General features: G+C 46.3%; 1 protein-coding gene across 1 annotated transcript in view; it reads right to left on the bottom strand.

Annotated features, from left to right (window-relative positions):
* The window catches only part of LOC138370867 (serine/threonine-protein phosphatase 6 regulatory ankyrin repeat subunit B-like), a 118,066-nt gene that overhangs the window by 16,469 nt on the left and 78,491 nt on the right, over positions 1-23,106 (bottom strand). The window contains exon 4 of the mRNA XM_069335476.1: positions 5,932-6,129. Coding sequence (XP_069191577.1) covers positions 5,932-6,129 — 198 coding nt within the window. The remainder of the gene's footprint in view (positions 1-5,931; positions 6,130-23,106) is intronic.

Genomic DNA, 23,106 nt, shown 5'->3' with positions numbered 1-23,106 from the left:
ATCCAAGCACGTTAATCCAGCAGCACGTCCTCCAAACAAAGATCCAAAAGTGATTCCATGCACCCGCCAAACCACCTGTTTATGAATGAAAAGCGGTTTACACACCACTCACAACTGCTGACGTTCGAACATATCCGGAACAAGTGCTTCACTGACGAATTTTGTTCGAATCACAACGCTATAAATGCTTCACCCACGTACTACAAATACAAATAATCGCCAACAGAACCTAAACACCTAACCTAACCTATCCTATGCCTATATATAAACAATATGCCAATATATTATAATATTAATTTATACTTGAGAAAATTTCCGTTTTGAATAAACAGCGTGTTAAAATTTATGAATGCGTCTGTGGGGTCGACCGCTGAATGTAATGGACTTGAGTCGAGGACGGGTTGAATCCAGCCACCCAACCCGTCCTCGACTCAAGTCCATTACATCCAGCGGTCAACCCCACAGACGCATTCATAAATTTTAACATGCTGTTCATTCAAAACGGGAATTTTCTCAAGTATAAATTAATATTATAATAGCATATTGCGTATAAATAGGCATAGGTTAGGTTAGGTCAGGTGTTTAGGTTCTGTTGGCGATTATTTGTATTTGTAGTACGTGGGTGAAGCATTTACAGCATTGTGGTTCGAACAAAATTCGTCAGTGAAGCACTTGTTCCGGATATGTTCGAACGTCAGCAGTTGTGAGTGGTGTGTAAACCGCTTTTCATTCATAAACAGGTGGTTTGGCGGGTGCATGGAATCACTTTTGGATCTTTGTTTGGAGGACGGGCTGAGCCACCAAACTCCCTGTTTAAGGATGAAAAGCGGTTTACACATGACTCACAACTGATGACGTTCGAATACTTCCGGAACAAGTGCTTCGCTCACGTCCTCTGTTCGAACCACAATTGTATAAATGCTTAGCCCGTCCTCCAAACAAAGACCCAAATTTGATTCCATGCACCCACAAAACCCCCCTGTTTATGAATTAAAAACGGTTAGCACACAACCCGTCCTCGACTCAAGTCCATTACATCCAGCAGTCGACCCCACAGACGCATTCATAAATTTTAATATGGTGTTCATTCAAAACGGAAATTTTCTCAAGTATAAATTAATATTATAATATATTAGCATATTGTGCATATCTAGGTATAGGTTAGGTTAGGTTAGGTGTTTAGGTTCTGTTGGCGATTATTTGTATTTGCAGTACGTGGGTGAAGCATTTATAGCATTGTGATTCAACAAAATTCGTCAGTGAAACACTTGTTCCGGATATGTTCGAACGTCAGCAGTTGTGAGTCGTGTGTAAACCGCTTTTCATTCATAAACAGGTGGTTTGGCAGGTGCATGGAATCACTTTTGCATCTTTGTTTGGAGGACGGGCTGTTGGACACGACTCAACTGATTTCGTTTGAACACTTCCGGATCAAGTGCTTCACTGAAGAATTTTGTTCGAACCACAACGCTGTTTATGATTCACCCACGAACTACAAATACAAATAATCGCCAGCAGAACCTAAACACCTAACCTAACCTATGCCTATATATGCACAATATGCTAATATATTATAATATAAATTTATAGTTGAGAAAATTCATGTTTTGAATGAACAGCATGTAAAAATTTATGGATGCGTCAGTGGGGTCGACCGCTGGATGTTATTTTTTTTTTATTTTTATTTTTACATGCAAAGCTTGCAATTTAAATACAATAAAAACAATACAGAATACACAACAGAACAAAATAGACCACCGGCCAGAAGGGCCGACAGCATAGCACAACAAAACACAAACACGAGAAATGCATAAAAAAATACAGCATACATCAAAGCACAAAACGTAATACAATGGCAAACTAGCAATCACAGTAACATAAAAAACCAAAACCTTCAGAAAAACAAAACATACATCAAGAGGCATAACAGGAAACAGAACAGGACAAACACAATACATTCCAAACAAAACATAAAGAACAAACACGTACAACAGGTAAAGCAATATAAAAACACCAGGTCAAACGAACAGTACAGACACAATACAGGAATAAAAAAAAACACACACCAAGCCATCCGCCTCGTAAACAAAGGGCGAGGCCAAAATAATCAAGCAAAACACGCACACCTGAAAACAAAACAGGTTCAAACACAACAACATACATGCACTGGCCTGAAGGGCCGAGAATAAAACAACAAAGTACATCAAGAAACATTTCAGCACAAAACAAATCAATACAAATTTATACAAAGACACTAAATACCGGCCTGAAGCGCCGACAACAAAAACAACAATGAACAGAAACATAATGAAACACAAGAAAAAGAAACAAGAATACCGGAAAAATAAGAAATGCAACAAAACAACGGTCATGAGAACAAACATAACATCGGCCTGAAGGGCGCACAATAGGTACAACACATTGCAAACAAACCACAGGTCCAAGCACACACCAAACACACAGCAAACACACAGACAACTCAAATTTCTCATACTTATCTGGCCACTCCGCCGCCGGGAATCGAATACAATACGCCTCCCAAAGTAACATGTTCCTCCGGAACAGGTTCATTATGAACCGTACGAGGATCAGGCATTAACTCCGGCACACACACAATAAAACACCGAGCCCGTCGAATCCAGATGGAAGAAGGGCACCACGGAACAGGACGCACGCGGTCAACAATTTCAAACTGCAAAGGATTCTTATCATCATGCGCCACTCCGGAGGCCAAGACGAGAGGGAGAGGCTCCTTCCCACGATGCCAGGCAATGGGCAGCGCCCTGGGAGCCTCCTCGACTGCCTCACAGGGCCCCGCGTCAACCACCGAACGTTGTACCTGCTGGGACCCCCCACGCTTGGCAGCCTTCTTCAGCACCAGCTTGATGCCTCGGCTCGCACCAGAACCCACACCACCCACGTCTGTAAGAGCAACCACCCCCCACTGCGGAGAACCTTCTGCAGGAGAAAGAACAGGAGGTAAATCAGACGCACAACCATCGTCAACAGCAGACACATGGACGTCAGCCACCACCAGCAACGTAGAGCGCGAAGCACCCGGAACCGCCACATCATCGCCCGAAGCTCAACCTGCGTCGTAGTCCTCCACATCAGCCCAAGCAGTAGAAGAACGCCTGGAACGCTTGGGCACCGGCCGCCCATCCTCACAGCCGGAGGCGGACCCAGAACCATGGGCCTCACAAACTGGGCGAACCGACGCCCGTCGCAGAACGGCAGCAGCCTCAACCACATGGGGAACCGGGCCCGCACACAACAGGACGCTCCGCAGCCCCCCCAACACCCAGCACAGCCGGAACACCTGGAGAGGGTGCAGGATCAGGCGCAGCAGCAGGAGACGAGGAAGACGACTCGCAGAGACTATCCGGAAGACCCTCGGGAGCAACTGGCACAGCGAAGTGACCAGCGACAGGAGCCACCGGAACACCCGGCGGAGGGACAACAACCACCGGGGACACGTCGGGTGACGCAGGGGGGCCGCATCAGCAGCGAATGGGACCTGCCCCTCTTCATCTCCGGAATCCACGCCCTGAGGGAGCGGCGGGAAATCCTTATCCCGAAACAAGTTAACAGGTGCAGCAGGGGTCTCAGAGCACCCGGCAGCCTGATGCCCTAACTGGCCACACCGGAAACAGGTACGGGGCTGCCAGGCATAATACACCCGAACGTACTAACCCAGCAGCCAGACAGAAGATGGGATATCCGACCGCAGGCGCATACCTAAGGTACGGACGTTCGTTTGCTTCCCAGCATACTTCCCCGAGGAAAGCGTGTTCACCCGCACACTGATGACAGCACCATACCTCCCGAAGAAGCGCCGGAGAAGGTCTTCAGGGAACTCCAGGGACGCACCGTGTACACTGACATAAGTCAGGGCACCACTTCGGTCCGAGACCGCAACAGAGCCGGCGCCATCCGGCAACTGCAACGAACGCCCTTCGTACCGACGTAGGAAGTCCCGATACTCCTCCTCCCGCACGAACTTGATAATCACCCGGTGGGCCGTAACAAGCTCAACTCCATACACAGCCTCCACCGGGACACGAAGCATGTCGCACATCACTAACTCAATGGCTGGATAACCAGCCTTACACGAGAACTCTAGTCCCACGGAATTCACCCGCAGAACAGGAGGAATTGCAAGGCCCCCCCTATGTCAAAACTGCCACGTCAGCACGCAGCCAGGCAGGCAACAACACTGGAAGGGCAGTGACGCCCTCACCACCTGGTGACCAAATGGCAAACAACCCCAGCAGTCACGGAGGCCGGGACACGTCCTCACTCCACGGCTGCTCAGGGCGGACTCCTCGCTGGATGTTAATGGACTTGGGCCAGATTCACGAAAGCACTTACGCAAATACTTACGAACGTGTATATCTTTCCTCAATCTTTGACGGCTTTGGTTATATTTATTAAACAGTTTACAAGCATGAAAACTTGCCAATCAACTGTTGTTATTGTTATAAACAGCCTCCTGGTACTTCGGAGCTCATTAACTGTTTAATAATTGGAAACAAAGCCGCCAAAGATTGAGAAAAGATGTACAGGTTCGTAAGTGATTGCGTAAGTACTTTCGTGAATCTGGCTCCTTGAGTCGAGGACGGGTTGTAAATGCTTCACCCACGTACCTCAAATACAAAGAGTCGGCAACAGAACCTAAACATCTAACCTAACCTACGCCTAACTATACATTAAATTGTGATGTATAATAATATTAATATATATATGAGAACAAATCAATTTTTAATACACAGTATGTTCAAATCGATGAATGTGTCTGGGGAGGATGGTCGCTGCTTTAAACAGCCTAGTGCGAGGACGGGTTGACTACCATGATCCTTAAAAAACAACTTACGACTTATGTTTGTTGTTCAAAATTCATGAAGGCCATCCTTTACATTTTGGAAGAAGACTTAATAGCAAACATAGAAGTGAAATACAAACTCTGTGTACATTTTCCTTCCTATTTAAGTTATAAAGATATTCAAAATAATATATTAAACAGTTGTCAGTAACTTACATCATATATAAACATTTGCAAACGATTATTATAATGTGGTAACACATTAAATATTTTCAATACCATTCTTTACAATGAATTGAAGCATACAGTGCTAGTAAATATAATAAAAAATAGTGCCACAAATTAGGTAATATTACTTACCTGGAAGTGTATAACAACATTGTCAAGTGAGTGAGTGTCAAAGTAACTCCAAATATATGATTTAAATAATAAAATAATTTTCCCAATGTGATTTTACATAAATATGAACCATTTGAAGCACCAAATAATTGTTTATTCAAGTTATATTCTGTAAAGTATCTAGAACATAACAGCAACTTAATACCCAGTTACATACAAGGATGTCTAAGAAATAGTATCTGGTAACTATAGTTCCAAATTTTGTAGATGTTTTCTTTAAAATAAAGATCGACAAGAAGGAATTTTATTAATTATAAAGTGATTAACCACAAATCCTAAGTACTTTTCATTCAAAAACAAATATCAGAGCTCAGTCACTAAGTTATATATTACTTGACGTAAATACCTAAGAAAGAACATTTTGGTTAAGATTTGAGCTGTTTATGGAAATATCGAAGTGTTCAGTCCTTATGTTCAACTGGGTAAATTAGTCCTTACTATCTTAGAGGACAGGTTGCATCACAGGCATCTTATAACACAATTGGTTAAATATACTGTTTCTCCTTATCAACCTTATAATTTGTATCAGTGTGTTCAATAGTTTGTGCTCATTTGTGTTGATTCTAGTGTGTATAGTGCTATTAATATGGTGAATTGTATTTATTATCGTATATTGTACGAGATATATATATATATGATGTATTTCATTTCACCTTAAGTAATATTGGAATATAGTGATGTATAGTGTGAGATGACCGATGTGATCATACCATCTTTATTGCCAGCGTTGACGTCGATGTTCAACGTCACTAATGTCTCCACCACTTGACTCTTGTCCTTCCAGGCAGCATTATGTAAAGGTGTGTTGCCAAAGTCATCAGTAGCATTAACGTCTGCTCCGGCGTGCACGAGGAGTTCCACTAGGTTATTGTGGCCTTTGATGGCAGCCATGTGAAGGGGTGTCGTACCTGCCAACACATACCATGATATTTATTATGTCTTGATTTGTCATGAGGTTTCTTCTGTCTGTCTATATATTTTTATTTGGTATATTCAGTAATGTACTTTTTATTATCATACATAATAAACCCTCTTCCTCAATTAATTATTCGAATTGGAGTAAAATTGAGATTTTTACAATTTTTTTTTATTTTGTAATCAAGTGTTATTTAACCAAAGTAGATTAAGATACTAAGGTATCTTAAGAGGTATCCTGAACCTCACAAGCTGTTTGTTGAATTTATTCGTTTGAAACAAGAGCAGCATGGTGTATCCACTGCCAACTATACCAAATTATTAATACAGACTTGCTGAATCTTACCAGACTAAAGCAGTAGGATATTTTCTTTCACAATTAATGCAAATTACTAAAACTGGGTGTAAGGTCACCACGACCAAAGTACGTTGAGAATATTAAAACATCATATGCTAAACATTAACCAACATAACTAACAGACAGAAACATATAATTGGGCAAATACACCCCAGATTTATGTACCGGAACAATAGCAAAATCACAACACAAATTCGAAAACACAAAAGTGAAAAGGTGGTGACACACGAATAAAATCACATGGTAACTAACATGAAAACTTGACGGAAATTTTGTTAAAGTTCAATAGTTATCCAAAATTATATTCATCTCATATGATATTAATTACAATGAGAGAAAAAATAATACCTAATTTTTATCATAGAACAAAGTCTACTAACCTAATATACAAATTTCCATATTTTAATTTAATGAAATGCCCATTGAAATAAAATGAAAGCTAATGGAACACATTGAAAGTCTGAAACTAGAAACATATTAGTAATCCCCATCGTGGAAAAGAGACAGGGATTATTAAGAGAAAGCTCAGAGCAATTATGACTCTATTGCACTTGGAAGGAATCAGGATAAGGATTTGGGATGTGATGGGAGACAAGGAATGCAATCTTAGCACTTGGACGATCGAGGATTGAACGCCGACCTGCATGAAGTAAGACCAATGCTCAACCGTCTAGCTCAAGTACTTACTGCCATTCCCATTGTGGGATATGAATTAGTTTAAAGTACTTGATGTGAAGAATTGAAGAACAATTCCTCAATTTATGAATTTCTAATAATAGTAAGTGTTATTTTTAACTAGGAATGGATCTGTTTTATATCATCCAGTACTAAATTAATTTACCATTATATCAAAAAGGCTCAATTCAGTTATAATTACACCCTTAAATTATCTTTTTATTCATTTATATATATACAAGTTCATTTGGAAAAATATCGGACAAGGGAGGGGGGAATGGTGGGGAGGATGAGGAGAACAAAAAGGAGGCCTGGTCGAGAACCGGGCTGCGGGGACGTTAAGCCCCGAAATCATCTCAAGATAACCTCAAGATATAACAGGAGTGGGGGATGGTGGGGAGGATGAGGGGATCGGAGAGGGAGTAATGGTGGGGAGGACGAGGGGATGGAGGAGTGGGAAATGGTGGGGAAGAGGAGGAGATGGGGGATGGTGGGGAGGAAAATGGGACGGAGGAAGGGGGAATGGTGTTGAAAACGAGGGGGACAGGGGAGCGGGGAATGGTTGGAAAAACGAGGAGATGGGGGGAGGGGGGAATTGTGAGGAGGATGAAGGGACAGGGGAGGCTTGCTGTGGCTCAGCAATGTGCATGCATTGCTGAGCCACAGCATCGAGTGGCTGGATAAAGCTGGTATATAAATAAAAATGTAAATGCTCATTTGTTCAAAATCGCTAATCTCCGAAAGTTCTTCACTTATTGCTTTGAAATTTTGACAGAATATTCCATTCACATACGAGCATGTTTTTGTATATCTACTGTATAGATGTCACATCTGTGACAGGTAAAAAAAAAATTAACTGTGTTTTTCATGTGAGTTTTCATTTGAGCAAAAACTCTGAAACCTCTTTACCGATTGCTTTGAAATTTTGACACAACGTTGCATTCAAATATGCTCGTGGTTTTATATACCTGCTATATACATACCACACCTGTGACAGGTAAAACCAATTTTTTTGTTAAAAATAGCACCATCTGTTGCAGGTAAAAGCAACACACACTCTACTCTCCAAAAGCTCTTCATCAATTGCTTTGAAATTTTGACGCAATGTTCCATTCGAATATGTGCGTGTTTTTATATACCTACTATATAGATGTCACACCTGTGACAGGGAAAAATATGCTTTTTGGAAAAACAGTGCCATCTGTTGACCGTAAAAACAACACATGATATACTAAATAAGTTACAATTCAATATCAATGTTTCTGATTGCATTGAAATGGAATTTTCATAGATTTTGATTAATTTTCATTTTAATTTAATTATTTTGAGTGACATTGCCTTGGAATTGAGCTGTATTGTTTACATTACCGTTCATTTCGTGAGTATAGTTTATTTTTTATTTTTTCATTCTTATAATTTTGTTTTTTAACTGTTCTTATTTTTCAGTGATGGGAACCTTAGATCATTTGTTGTTCTCATTTTTCTGATTGGAAACATCAGATTATTTGGCAACACATCGGACGAGGAAGTGGAGGAATGGTGGGGAGGATGAAAGGACAGGAGGACGAGGGGATGGTGGGGAGGACGAGGGGATGGGGGATGGGGAGGGGGTAATGGAGGGGAAGAACGGGAGGACAGGGGAATACAGAATAACGGGGAGGACGGGGGGACAGGGGAGTACAGGATGATGTGGTGACACATTAAATATTTTCAAGAACATTCTTTACAATGAATTGAAACATACATTGCTTGTAAATATAATAACAAATAGTGCCACAAATTACGTAATATTGTTTACCTGGAAGTGTACAACAATACTGTCAAGTGAGTGAGTCAAAGTAACCACAAATATATGGTTTAAATAATACAATAATTTTCCCAATGTGACTTTACATAAATATGAACCATTTGAAGCACCAAATTGTTCTTTATTCAAGTTATATTCTGTAAAGTATCTAGAACATAACAATGTTACAGAGCCCCTCTCCTATTTCTCACCAGAGCCAGCGTTAAGTCTTATCCACTTACCTTGCAAGGGTTCCATGAGATGCAGGGAGTCATTTGATATATGAGGCTACTGAATACATCACGTATTTATGGAGAAATTGTCATTTATATGTTTTGCAGGTAAGTGGAGCTACGCCCCTTGTACATTCAAACTTGGTTCCAAGGGTTGTCATTGCCGGGGGGGGGGGGGGGTAGAAGAGTTGGGGATAAGCTTCCACAGGCTTATGTAAAGTGCCCCAGATGGCGTGTGACTCAAATAGCCTCTGACAACCAAGTCCAGCTCCTGGCCTGTACGTGTGGCTTAACCTCTAGGCCCGGCGCAACTGCTTCTACCAACAGGAGAAGGGGCGAAGACGGGCCTCTGGTGCCTTAAAACCAGTTGCCTTGAGCTGATGGGACTCGTCTGCCTGGGAAGGCAGCTCATCTAGGGGAAGGAAAACCCTGAATTCAAACCTCTGCTGTCTTGCGGCTAAACCCACTCACGGGAAAGGCTTCGGGAGTCAACCGCAAGGAAATATCCGGAGCCTGAGTCCCTAAGGCGGTTTGCAGCTGTTTACACCTACATTCTGGCAACTCCTACGACGACACTGGTGACAAGCGAATCGGTGCCTGCCCTTCCCTTGCATCACATCAGTGGCATAAACAGGGTGGATCTGCTGCATGGGCAACAGCCGGTTCTGCATAATTACTGCCTAGGCCTGTGCTCTGGAGAGGACACTCCATCATCGCCTTGGCGATGGCTCAACACGGGAAGCAAAAGATACCGGTGATAAGCCTACCACTCAATTGGCGTAGAGTGCGGCGCCAGGGGTTGCTTCCGTCGGTGGGAGAAATCATCCGATTTCATAGGAGAGCTACCGCCCGCCTCAAGCTGGGCAGCCCCCAGCCAATAAGGTACTGTCCCGCCACGGTCCACCTGCTCCAATGCATGCATGGGGCTTAGGCCACAATCCAACAAGCGGATCGTCAACCAAGCACCAGGTAAAAGAAAACAAACACAGCTCTCAAACTGGGCACGTGGAATGTAAGGACTATAACAACGGGTCTCTCAGAAGATCCCACAAAACAGCTGTGATCAACATTGAACTAAGCAGGCTCCAGATGGACATAGTCGCCCTGCATGGAACACGTCTGCCCGCGACCGGCAGTATCCGGAAGAAGGACTTCACCTACTTCTTGCAGGGCAAACGACCAGATGAGGTAAGGGAGCTTGGCGTTGGCTTCGCCATCAGGAACAGGTTGTTAGATTCCATAGTTCCGACCACGGAGGGGTCTGCAAGGATCATCAAACTTCAGCTTCATACAGCAGCAGGAATGGTCAGCCTCATTAACGCCTATGCACTAACACTGACCTCCTCTACGGAGGTCATCATAGAACTCGTCCTTCGCTTCGTCCTACTTAACTCTCAGAGACATACCTCAACAAGAACCCGTTTTCCTCCTGGGAAACTTTAATGCAAGAGTTGGTTTTGATCACAGCTCTTGGCCTTCTTGCCTGGGCAGTTTGGATTTGGGAAGATGAATGAGAGTGGGCAACGCCTCGTGGAGTTCTGTTGTCGTCACGATCTCCGCATCACCAATTCCCTCTTCGACACCAAGCCCCAGCATGCTGGAGACACCCCAGGTCTAAGCATTGGCACCAACTCAACCCGATGCATACGGGGCATAGGAATCTGAGAGGCGTCTAACTGACTCGCAGCTTCCAGAGCGCAGATTGTGACACAGACAATTCTCTCATCGTTTGCAGAGTAAATTTCCAGCCTCGGAAAATACACAGAGCAAAGAAGGAGGGAAGACCACACATTAACGTAAACAAGACCCGTGACCTTCACAAAGTGGAGGAACTCACTGCTGTGCTGGTAAATGCCCTTCCTGTACCACACTGCGATAATGCAAGTGGGAGGTGGTTACATCTCAGGGGAACTATTTTCAACACTGCCATGTCCATTTCCGGTAAGAGGCAAAACAAGTCAGCAGATTGGTTCAAAGGCAGTGGAGAGGAACTGTTACCCCTCGTAGAGGAAAAGAGACGAGTTCTCTCATCGTACAAGAACCTGCCTTCGGAAAGGAACCTACAGGCGCTCCATACTGCCTGCAGCAGAGTTCAACAAACTGCGAAGCCCTGTGCTAACGATTACTGGTTCCGACTCTGTTTCACCATCTAGATTACGGCAACTGTCAGCAACATAAAAGGCATGTACGAAGGGATCAAACAGGCAACAGGCCCTACACAAAACAGGACGGCTCCTTTAAAGTCAGCCACTGGAGAGATCATTAAAGACCGTGATCAACAGATGAAGCGCTGGGTGGAACATTACTCCGAACTCTACTCCAGGGAGAACTTGGTCAGCGTAGAGGTCCTGGATACAATCGAGTTCCTGCCCATCATGGAAGAACTTAAGCTTGAACCGACTGTGGAAGAAGTTGAGAAAGCATGGGATTCACTTTCCTCAGGAGACGACTGGATTCCGCTTGAAGTTCTCAAGTGCGCTCATGGAACACTTAAAAGTGAGCTTCATGAACTTCTGTGCCAGTGCTAGAGGGAGGGCTCGGTGCCACAACACATGAGAGATGCAAACATCGTTACTCTCTACAAAAATAAAGATGACAGAAGCGATGTCAACAACTATCGCGGCATCTCTCTCCTCAGCGTCGTCAGCAAACACTTCGCCAGGGTCGTCTTAGTCTGGCTTCAGAGTCTTGCTGAAAGAGTGTACACTGAGTCACAGTGTGGTTTCCGAGCAGAGGTCGACCACTGATATGGTGGTCTCCCTGAGACAGCTTCAAGAAAAGTGCAGCGAGCAGAGAAAAGCCCTGTATATCGCCTTCATTGACCTTACAAAGGCCTTCGACCTCATGAGCAGGGACGGACTCTTCAAGATCTTGGCAAAATATGGCTGCCCACCCACCCTATTCAGCATGATACAATCGTTCCACAAGAACATGAAGGGAACAGTCGTGTACGACGGCTCAACTTCTGAACCATTCAACACTAACAGTGGCGTTAAACAGGGGTGCGTTCTTGCTCCAAACCCTGTTCGCATCTTCGTGATCCTCGTCAAGCATGCCTTTGGAACAACTACAGAGGGCATCTATCTCCGTACAAGATCTGATGGAAAGCTCTATAATCTATCCAGACTCCAAACAAAGACGAAAGTACAGATGAAAATTCTCAGGAAGTTCCTCTTCGCCGACGACGCAGCGATCACCAAACACAGAGCAGAAGGCCTCTAGCAACTAGTCAGCCACTTTATCGCAGCCTGTTCCGCATTCGGTCTGACAATCAGCCTGAAGAAGAAGACACAGGTGATGGGGCAAGACGTCAATGAGCTATCCTGTATAAACATCGCAGACTATGTGCTAGAGGCAGTGCACGAGTTTGTGTTCCGGGGCTCCACAATCTCAGACATCCTCTCCCTGGACACTGAGCTCAACAGGCGTATCGAGAAGGCCGCAACAACATTGACCAGTATTATAGACTGTGGGTTGGTTGGTGTTGTCGTCGTTGATCCTTCTCTATGGACAACCCAACCCACAACTCGGTAGAGTGCTTATACTAGGAGATCACCCTTGGCGCTTCTGGCTCTTGGAGAGGGGCTCAACGTCACACGTTTAGGGGATGCGGCTCCAACACTTAGCCTCGTTGTCACGTGCACACACCCACTCGAGCCGCTGTGACTCCCCACTCTCTCCTTATGAGATATGATCTCCTCAATCCCCTATGACTTACTAGTATTACCTCCTACCCTGTCCACAGCAGTGGTTCTTGGTTCTTTCTCTCTTTCTCTCCCCTTCTTTACTACCTCCTGGGAAGCCTCACTAGGACAAGGGCAAACACCAGCAAATTGTGACACATTTACTGGACAAAGCACATACACAATACATACACACATAAAATAATAATGAATCCTATACTCTATAATATTACAATCAGGTTGCACTCCAACACCATCAGAACTCTATCATCAGCTTATCAAGTGGTATCCTATCTCCTGGTTCACCACCTGATACTATCAACCTCCTCAAGTTGATCAAGTCTACATACACTGTTGCACCATCAGCAAGAGAATATATATATGTATCTATAAATGTGTACCAAGAAAATCAGCATTTGAATGCAATAACATATCAGTATAAATGTTCATTGATACACAACAATGATCAATCGATCACTCTATCAGTCCTAGAACGCATACGTCTGTAGGTAATCCAGCCTACGACTGTAACTCTAAACTTCAGTATAAAACCCTCCTTGACATAAGAATGCAAACAGTCACTCACCTCTCACTGCGTCTTGCACGCTAATGACAACCAAACACTATCAACTCCCTACTAGTAATCCACCAGAACTTCCCCTTCCACCTCTGGAAGTTCACTACCCTAATATCCTTAGGTTCTTCCGGGCTTCACTACCAGGATCCTCTGCAGCTCCTCCAGGCTGCTACCATGAAGTTTCTTTGAGCAACTACGGTGCTTCACCCTTCTGCTAGGTTCCTCCACAGCTCTCTTGGCTGCTACACCATGAAGTTTCCTCGAGCAACTATGGTGCTTCTCCACCTCTACAGAAGCACGTGACACTCCTCTTCACTGCTTCTCCTCACAGCTCGAGATCCTCTGTTCCACTACCTGGGAGTCCCATCAACTACTCCTTCTGTGCTGGCTTCGAAGTTCTCAGCAACTTCTTCCCCAAAGACAAACCTGCAACCCATCGACACTCCAATAAAAATGTTTCCCCTTTAACACATAAACAAAAGTATTCACACAATATGTTTGTCTCCAACCTCTATCTGTCCTCTATATACAGTGAGAGTGTACTCCCCCGTTTTGGGCGGGTCCATACTCCACCTCGCCCGGCGGCGGTCCTCACTCGCTGGGAGGGTCTTCCTCCGTCAGGAGCCGGGCTCCCTCAGTCGTCTGTCAGAGCTCAGAGGGGGTGGACGTCGCTCCGTGTTCCTCCCTCTTCACTCTCTTATTTCAGGCTTTCTGCCTTATTAAAACATGTCTAACTTATAAAATAAACATCGCTACTGTCGCTGGGCACACGACCAACTACAAGCAATCACTATGAACTGGCGTATATCGTGCTTACCACAGATTATAAGGTCGAGGGCGCTTTCCCTCTGATGGCGTCTGGTCAGGGCGCTCCACACAGCCCACGAAAATGCCTCTGAGCAGCTTATTGAACTCTGCTCGTCGACCAAGACTTGAGACCACAACGTTCCCAGCTCGGTTCCACAGCTGGCACGTCTACACACTTCTCTTCTCTTCGAGATATATCACTAGGGGTTCCCTTCTGGCGGGAGCTCGAACGGAGCGCGGTTTTCCCCTGCGATGTCTGGCACTCAAGTGAGGTCAAGGTCCTCCGGAAGCGAGCCTCACGCCTCCAGCAAAATGTCCACATCTCCTAGCCAGTCATTTATCTGTTTTCTTCTTCATTGCCCATAATCTCAAACTGTTATACATATCCAAGCAACTATTTTACATATGCGTTATCACCTCAATATTTGCTAGACCTTCTAATCAGGTCAGACTTGATGAATAACTCTCAAGGAGGGAGACTCGTTTCTCCTGCAGGCTGAGATCATAACACCAGGCTCACAAAGCGCATTTGAAAAATGCCCAACTGACAGAGCACACCAAGTCACACGTCTACATGGCATATGTGATGAGTACACTTCTCAACGGCTCGGAATCCTGGACCCCTGCGCTCTCGCCGGTAGAGACGGCTCAATATCTTTCACATGCGGAACCTAAGACGCATCCTTGACATCACGTGGAAAGACCACATCACCAACAACACAGTACTCAAGAAAACAGGAATCCCTTCAATCTTCACTCTCCTGAAGCAGAGACCCATATGATGGCTGCGACATGTCACACGCATGGAAGATGGCCGCATACCGAAAGACCTCTGATATGGCGAACTGACATCAAGAAAGTGACACACAGGAAGACCTCAGTTGCGTTTCAAAGACGCCTGCAAACGTGACCTCAAGCAGATGAACATAGACATCAACACTTGGGAGGTAGCAGCTGCGGACAGATCTGCTTGGAGATGCAAAGTGCAGAAGGGACTCCAGCAATTCGAGGGTAAACTGAGGAGGCAGGCGGAGGATAATAGACTTCAGAGGAGGTCTCGTCCACTGTCAGATGCACCCGCTTCGGCGTTGATCTGCGCTCGCTGCGGTTGGGACTGTCATAATCGGGTTGGCCTTCACAGCCACAGGAGGCTTTGCATCCAACAAGACTAGAACAACTAGATATCCAGGGCACAACTCCTTAAACCCCCACGGGATAGACGTATGCCTAGTACTACATACAAAATGGCTACATCTCTAAGATTTTTGGCACCTTGATGTAACTGCGCCAGCAGACTGGTGATTGTCTGGCCGAGGTCACGTGACGTGACTGACCAATCAGAGACTGCCGTGACGTCACCCGGAGGTCTGGCCCAGCGCTGGTGGAGGCACTGCTGCAGAGTTACACAGACCTTTGATGCGAGCCTTTTTAGGAAGCCGGAGGCTGAGCGGACAGAACACTGGTCGCGTTATCCTGTCGTCCCGGGTTCGATCCCGGGCGCCGGCGAGAAACAATGGCAGAGTTTCTTTCACCCTTATGTTACTGTTCCCTAGCAGTAAATAGGTACCTGGGAGTTAGTCAGCAGTCACGGGCTGCTTCCTGGGGGTGGAGGCCTGGTTGAGGACCGGGCCGCGGGGACACTAAAGTCCTGAAATCATCTCAAGATAACCTCAAGAAGAATCAAGAAATCAAGAAGAGCGGAACTGCATCAATGATCTCCCGAGATTGGAGGTTCTGGGAGCCTCACTCAATAGATTTGAGCAGCCATTGTCGCAGTCTCTCATTGTCGCAGAAGACAGAGTACTCCTGGGGAGTACAATGAAGCCAAGTTTAGTGGGCAAAGGAGTGCCAAGGACTTGAGGATATTAGTCGGCGACGGGAGGTGAAAGACGACTCTGGGAGGGGAAGTCTGGGGTCCGCGAGTCCGCTCTGGTACGATGTACAGTGTTGCAGTGTCTGGGTCACCTTTCCTGATGTTTTGGAGTGAAGACACTGCATCCGGATCCAAGATAAGACGTCTCATTGAAGGAGCAAGTGTGTGGAGAGCGAAGGCTCAGTGACCACTGGTTGGATCAGCGTGGAAGATCTGAATCTAGGGATTAGGTACGGCGAAGACACAATTTCCCCATGCCACCCGAGGACCTGTGACACTCAACCGGAATGCCGAGGAGAGACCTGGGAACCGTGTACCTTCTACCATCGGAGGACAGGCGTCGTGGACAGGTTATCTTGAGATGATTTCGGGGCTTTAGTGTCCCCGCGGCCCGGTCCTCGACCAGGCCTCCACCCCTAGGAAGCAGCCCGTGACAGCTGACTAACACCCAGGTACCTATTTCACTGCTAGGTAACCAACCCGTCCTCTTAAAAAGAACGTCACTTTTGGCTGGTATGCGCACTATGGCCAAATTTGGACGTAATTTGAAATGAAATCCACTCACAAAAGTGACGTTCTGTTCCGTTTTCTATTTGAGTCGTCCGGCGTACGCGCAGAGGTTATAAGAGGGCACTTTAAATTAACGTTTTTCATAACGTTTTGAAACTTTATGAGAATTTCCTGCCCACCTAACCTATCAGAGGACCCTTAACGTACTGTTGTTGAAAAAAAAAAATCCAAAATTTATTTTCATATTTTTTTCAATTTCAAATTACGTCCAAATTCGGCCATACGGGCAAACGGCCAAAAGCGACGTTCTTTTTAAGAGGACAGGTTGAGGTAACAGGGGCATAGGGTGAAAGAAGCTCTGCCTATTGTTTCTCGCCGGCGCCCGGGATCGAACCCGGGACCATAATATCACAAGACCAGCATTCTGTCTGCTCGGCCGGCTCCCTGATTAAGGAGTGATTAAGGTATATCATTATTTCTCTCCCATTACCCTTTGATGACTAGGCTAGTTAGGCCCATCATATATTTATTACATAGTATGTTTCTTATTATATTAGATTAGAGTAGGCTGTAAGTCAGACAGTGTTACTACTGCTGAAGAAGACAGCGTGGGAACGACTGTGGCAGTTGGGAGACGAGAGGGCGATGTTGTGGTAGCTATCCCCTGCCTTTTGAGTGTCTGAGTCCCCCATTTAATTTGCCCAGCTATCTGAGTTGCCAGAGGCGGCGAGTGGGGAGCTGCCAACGTTCTCCAGATCATCTATTTCATATATTTACCCCATATGTTATTGTTTATATGCTTAATGTAGTTTTCGTTACTTCATATTATTTTATTGATGTGTTTATGTGCGCCCTCCATCTCTCTTTGAGCATTTTACAAGTGATATTATTGCACCACACCATTATTATGTGAAAAATAGCCTACTGACTGGTAACATATGGACAACACTAATATTTATGGAAATGTGCCCTTGTCTTGTAATACTGAATCAACACTGTAATCGTGGTAACGTATCATTGACTGGCGACCCAGAATTCAACCACTGAAATGCATTGCTGGGATGCAGAGTTACAAACCCAGCTGGCGATCTTGTAAGTAGTTGAGTGAGACAGGTGTGGACGAGTGCCCTGTGACCCCTTTGTTACGGAGGGCAAAACTCAGAGGAAATGCTATAGCCACATGAAGCGCCATCTTGAGGTTAGTACTGAGTCTTACGTCACTCTTCAGTGGGACAAGGCTGGAATTGCTAGTAGTGGTTCTCCCGTGGTTCGACTGAAGGGCTCCGAGGGCGATCAGTGGCACCCAGGTGTGCGGGAGCAAAGTCCCGCGACAGTGTGTACGGTGTGGTCCTCATCTTAGGAAACAACAGACTCAAGGAAGACACCCCAGTTCCCCCCATCCTTCTCTAACAAATTGGCGGCCATGCCAGGATATCGAAGACAGCATTGCCAGGATATCGAAGACAGTGTTGCCCGGATATTGAAGACAGTATTACCAGGATATTGTAGACAGTATTGCAAGGATTTCGAGGACAGTGTTGCCAGAATTCGATGACAGTGTTGCCAGGGTACAAAGAGTGTTACCAAGGTAGTGAACAGTGTTGCCAGGGAACTCAGTGAACAGTGGCAGTGTTACCCAGTAGTGCAGAGTGTAGTGAGTGTGGTGTTGGTGCAGTTGCTCAGTTATAGAGATGGAGGAGGATAGAGTAATTAAGTTTATTGCGACAAGGGATATGAGCGTGTTGGTAGAGTGCTCCAAGGCCCAGCACCAGCAGGTGGTCAATCACTTCGGCATCCTATTGAGGACGTCTAAGGTGTCGGAGCGCCGGTTAGAGATAATGGCACAACTCACAGCACGAGAGGAGACGACAGGGGAAGAGCCGTCCCGAGAAGGGCCGACCCAAGCGGAGCCGTCCCAAACACCAACCAGTGTGGGAAGAACCCGAAGCGAATGTGAAAGCAGCAGAGGGTCCAGTGGCAGCAGAAGGAATGTGCAGCTGGTGATAATGCGGATGCAAGAGGCCCAGCTGCGTCGAGAAGAGAGAGGCACAGCTGCAGTGTGAGGAGTGAGAGAGAGAGAGGCGCAGCTGAGACGAGAAGTGAAAGAGGTGCAGCTGAGACGAGAGGAGAGAGAGGCGCAGCTGCAACGTGAGGAGCGGGAGACAGAGGCACAGATGCGACGTAAAGAGCGAAAGAGAGAGAGGCACAGCTGCAACACGAAGAGAGAGAGAGGCTCAGCTGCGATATGAGGAACGCGAAGCTCAGCTCCAGATGCGTCTAGCCAAGGTAGAGGCAAACAAGGAGATCGAGCTGAGACGTGTTGAGCGAGGGCTAGTCTCGGTACCTGCACGCCGGGACGACCTCAAGACAAGGGAGTGCGACCTTCCGACCTTTGAACCTCTAGAGGCCGAGGCTTTCTTCGACCATTTTGAGAGGATAGCAACATTGAAGGAATGGCCGTAAGAGGACTGGGCTGCCTTGGTGCAGAGCAGACTGACCAGTGAAGCCAGAGAGGCTTATAACATGTTAGACATTGAGGAGTGCGCCAGGTACGATACAATAAAGAAGGCAGTGCTCCACTCATATAAACTGACTCCAGAGGTCTACCGGAAGCATTTTCGTGAGTGCACAAGACCATCGGTGAGGTCGTACGCTGAGACTGCTCGTGACATGGAGCACAAGTTTCTACGGTGGCTGAAGGCCGAAGAGGTGGAGACGACAGAAGAGCTGAAGCGGTTGATTGTGATGGGAAAGTTCATGTCGATGCTCCATCCAGAGCTCAAGGTCAGAGTGAAAGAGGTAGGAATTAAGGACCTCAAAGCTGCAGCAGATAGAGCAGACATGCTGGAGGAGGCACTACATCTCTGAAGGAAGGGATCACCCAGACACTCGCCTTACCTAAGGTTTGGAGGGAACTTCAAGAGTTCAGGAGGAGGGAGGACGGGCGGGGACTCTCCCAAGACTAGGTTATCCAGTGAAGCGAACCCCCAGTTCAAGAGTTCGAGGAACACGGGGAGGAGGCTCAAAGATGTGAGTGGTGGACCTAACTCGGGAGCAGGAAGTGCTGCCCGAGAACCGACTACAGGGAGTCCAAGGAGGACCCAGGGAACGTCGGCTGTTGGTGCTGCCAGAGAGCCTTACGGTGGGTCGCCCAGGTGAGGCAGCCGATGCTTTAACTGTGGAGAACGGGGTCACTATGCTCGAGAGTGCGGCCGACCCAAGCGCTGTGGCAACGTGGCTTTCGTAAATGTAGGAAGCGATGATACTCTAGGGAAGATGCCAGTGATGAGAGATGAGGGAGAAGAGAATTCACCCCTTCGTATGTGAAGGGACGGTGAAGATAAGAGGAGCTGATCCAGTCCCAGCAAGGATGCTGGGGGGGGGGGGGGGGTAACGGGATCCGATATTGAATCCCTCTTCCCTGAGGGCTACAGGAATTCCAGTGCAGGGGTAGCCCTGATAAGAACGTTGGGAGACAAGTGAGCATGCCCCTACACAAAGTGACTCTTCATTCTGACTATGGTAGCCAGACTCTGGTAGTAGGGGTCTGTGCTTCGCTTCCCATTATGGAAGCCAGGTGATCTTAGGAAACGACCTCTGTGGAGGATGTGTTCTCCCTAACTTAATCAAGGGTGAAGAGAGAATAGAGCCTTACAGGAGGAGCAGTGCGACGGAAGCCGAGGGTGATGCAATGGAAATTGCGAGAGTGGCATTTCCAGTATGCGCGGTGACGTCGAGACGGGGCGTCGAGGAAGATGATATGAGAAGAGTTGGACACGCCGAAGAGGACATGCCGGGTGACAAATCCTCTCAATCATCTGTGCTCAATCATCTGTGCTCAATCATCTGTTCAGAGAGGAGGCCGGAGGACAAGTGCCAGGTGAGGAAGAGTCGGATAGGAGTATCCAAGTTACTGTCACCAGTCCTTTAGGTATTGACAGCGCCCGTCTAGGTGAGCTGCAAAAGAAAGAGTTTCAAGAGTTGGTGCAGGAGGCTGAAGGAGGTCTCGCCGGCCCCGAGTCATCGACTCACTTCTTTGTGGAAAAGGGAGTGTTAGTGAGACGGTGGAGACTGGTGAGAGAAGAGGCGAGTGATGTTATGCTGAGAGTGAGGCGTCAAGTGATGGTGGCGGCTTGGGAGTGACTAAGACCTTAAGCCGGATTCGGGAACATTTTTATTGGATGGGCATGGACGCAGACGTAAGCAGTGTCTGCAAGACATGTTTACCGTGCCAAAGGGCGGTAAACATCAGCCCGTCCCTGCCAACCCGAAGTAAGTAATTATCAAATAAGGCACCAAGCCGGGAAAACTAAGTAGCACCATCTAATGTGTGGAATAATCAAAGGGCGCTAAATATTGCATTGGGGGATGATGCCATCCTGAAGGCATCTTTAGTTCCAGTTCCTGCGTTTGGCCAGGCTTTCGTACGCCTAATAATCGACGTTGTGGGACCCTTACCTAGAACAAGAAGAGGAAATAGTTACCTGCTGACCATCATGCGTGCTTCGACGCGATTTCTGGAGGCGATCCCAGTGCGGAAGGTGACATCAAGATGCGTCATGGGACACCTTCAGCAATTCTTCTCTTAGGTAGAAGTGCCCAAGGAGATTCACTCCGATTGCGGAAGCGTTTCCCAATCGAGATGATTTAGACAGACTATTGCAGGCTGGGAATAACCCAACCACGACCCTACAGGCCTCAGTCGCAAGGAGCGATTGAGAAGTTCCATGCCACCTTGAAGACCAGTTTGCGAGTGTATTGTGCAGAACAAGGAGCAGAGTGGGATGAAGCTATATTCCCTGCCCTGTTTGCAATAAGAGACGCGGTAGTGGAGTCTCTGGGATTCTCTGCTTTCCAACTGGTGTTCGGACGCGAAGTAAGAATTCCGTTAGTGATGTTGAAGGAACAGCTGACGTCGAGAAGACGTTAATGACAGTGGAAGAATATGTGCTGAAGTTCCGGGAATGTTTGAAGACGGCGAAGAAGCTGGCTATTGAACACCTGAATATAGCTCAAGAGAAGCTGTCGATTTGGTACGATAAGAATGCTGTCCCAAGGGAATTTGAGGAAGGAGCTAGAGTGATGATGTTTCTACCTGGGATAGGTAGAATTATAGAATCACGCTTTGGTGGTCCATACTTGGTAATCAGGAGAAACTACGAAACTAGCAAGCTACGAAATAAAACTTCGAAATCAGCACGCCGAATCGCCCCTGCAAGTCACAAGTATGTCATGTCAACCGTTTGAAGCCATACTTCCAAGAATAACAGGAGAGCGCGAATGAGAAGAAAACGACTCAGTCAGGAAAAGAGAAGTTGGTTCTATGTATGGAAATTAACCAAGTGTTGCCAATAGAGGAAGGAAAGTGGGCCTGCGCCGATGGTACGCGTCTTTCCAATACGCGACTAGAAGAGAAGCATACAGTTTGAGGCGCCTAGACGAGAAGCTATATCATCTGAACGAAAGGCAGAGAGGAGAGCTAGTGACCCTAGTAACAAGAAACGGTCACTCTTCTCAGATGTTCTCCAACGGCACAAGAGTGTGGTGCACGAAGTACATGTGGGAGGTGGAAAGCCGATCAAGCAGAGCATATATCGGGTCAGTCCTGAGAAGAGGAAGATCATGCGACAGGAGGTGGAATATTTGCTAGCGAATGATTTTATGGAGCCTAGCAACAGTGAATGGAGCTCACCCTGTGTGTTAGTGAAGAAGGGTGATGGCTCATTTCGCTTTTGCATCGACTATCGAAAAGTGAATTCCATCACCGTGTCAGATTCCCACCCTATGCCCCGAATAAGTGACTGCGTCGACCATGTGGGAAACGCAAGTTTTTTTCCCAAGGTCGACCTGCTGAAAGGTTACTACCAAATTCCTCTGTCCCCTAGTGCAAGAATGATCTCTGTGTTCGCTACTACGGACGGTTTGTACCAGTACAAAGTACTACCGTTCAGCATGAAAAACAGTGGGAGTTGTTTTCAAAGGATGATGAACGAAGTACTACGAGGTATGGAAGGCTGCACCGTGTACATCGATGATATAGGAGTGTACGCCGATAGCTGGAAGGAACACAGGAATCGACTGAGTTATTCAGAAGGTTTGAATAAGCGAACCTGACTATTAATCTGGCCAAGAGCGAGTTCGAGAAGGCCCAATTAGAATATTTAGGTTTCGTCGTGGGCCAATGAGAAGTAGCTCCCGTGGAACAGAAGGTGGTGGCTATCAAGGAATATCCGATTCCCAGGACGAGGAAAGATCTGTTACGATACCTTGGGATGATAGGGATGTATTATCGCAGATTGTGTAAGAACTTCTAAACAGTGGCACACCCTCTGACAGAATTGCTATCTAATTGCTATCTAAGAGTGTTAAATGGAAGTGGGGTGAAGCATGTCAAGAGTCATTCGAGAAGACGAAGAAGTTATTAATAGAGGCGCCAGTCCTTATGTAGTCTCCTGACTTCAAGTCAGA

The sequence above is a fragment of the Procambarus clarkii genome, chromosome 33 (assembly GCF_040958095.1).
Source record: "Procambarus clarkii isolate CNS0578487 chromosome 33, FALCON_Pclarkii_2.0, whole genome shotgun sequence".
Taxonomy (NCBI): Eukaryota; Metazoa; Arthropoda; class Malacostraca; order Decapoda; family Cambaridae; genus Procambarus; species Procambarus clarkii.
Note: the sequence above shows the minus strand (reverse complement) of the source record. Positions and strands in the feature narration are given on the sequence as shown.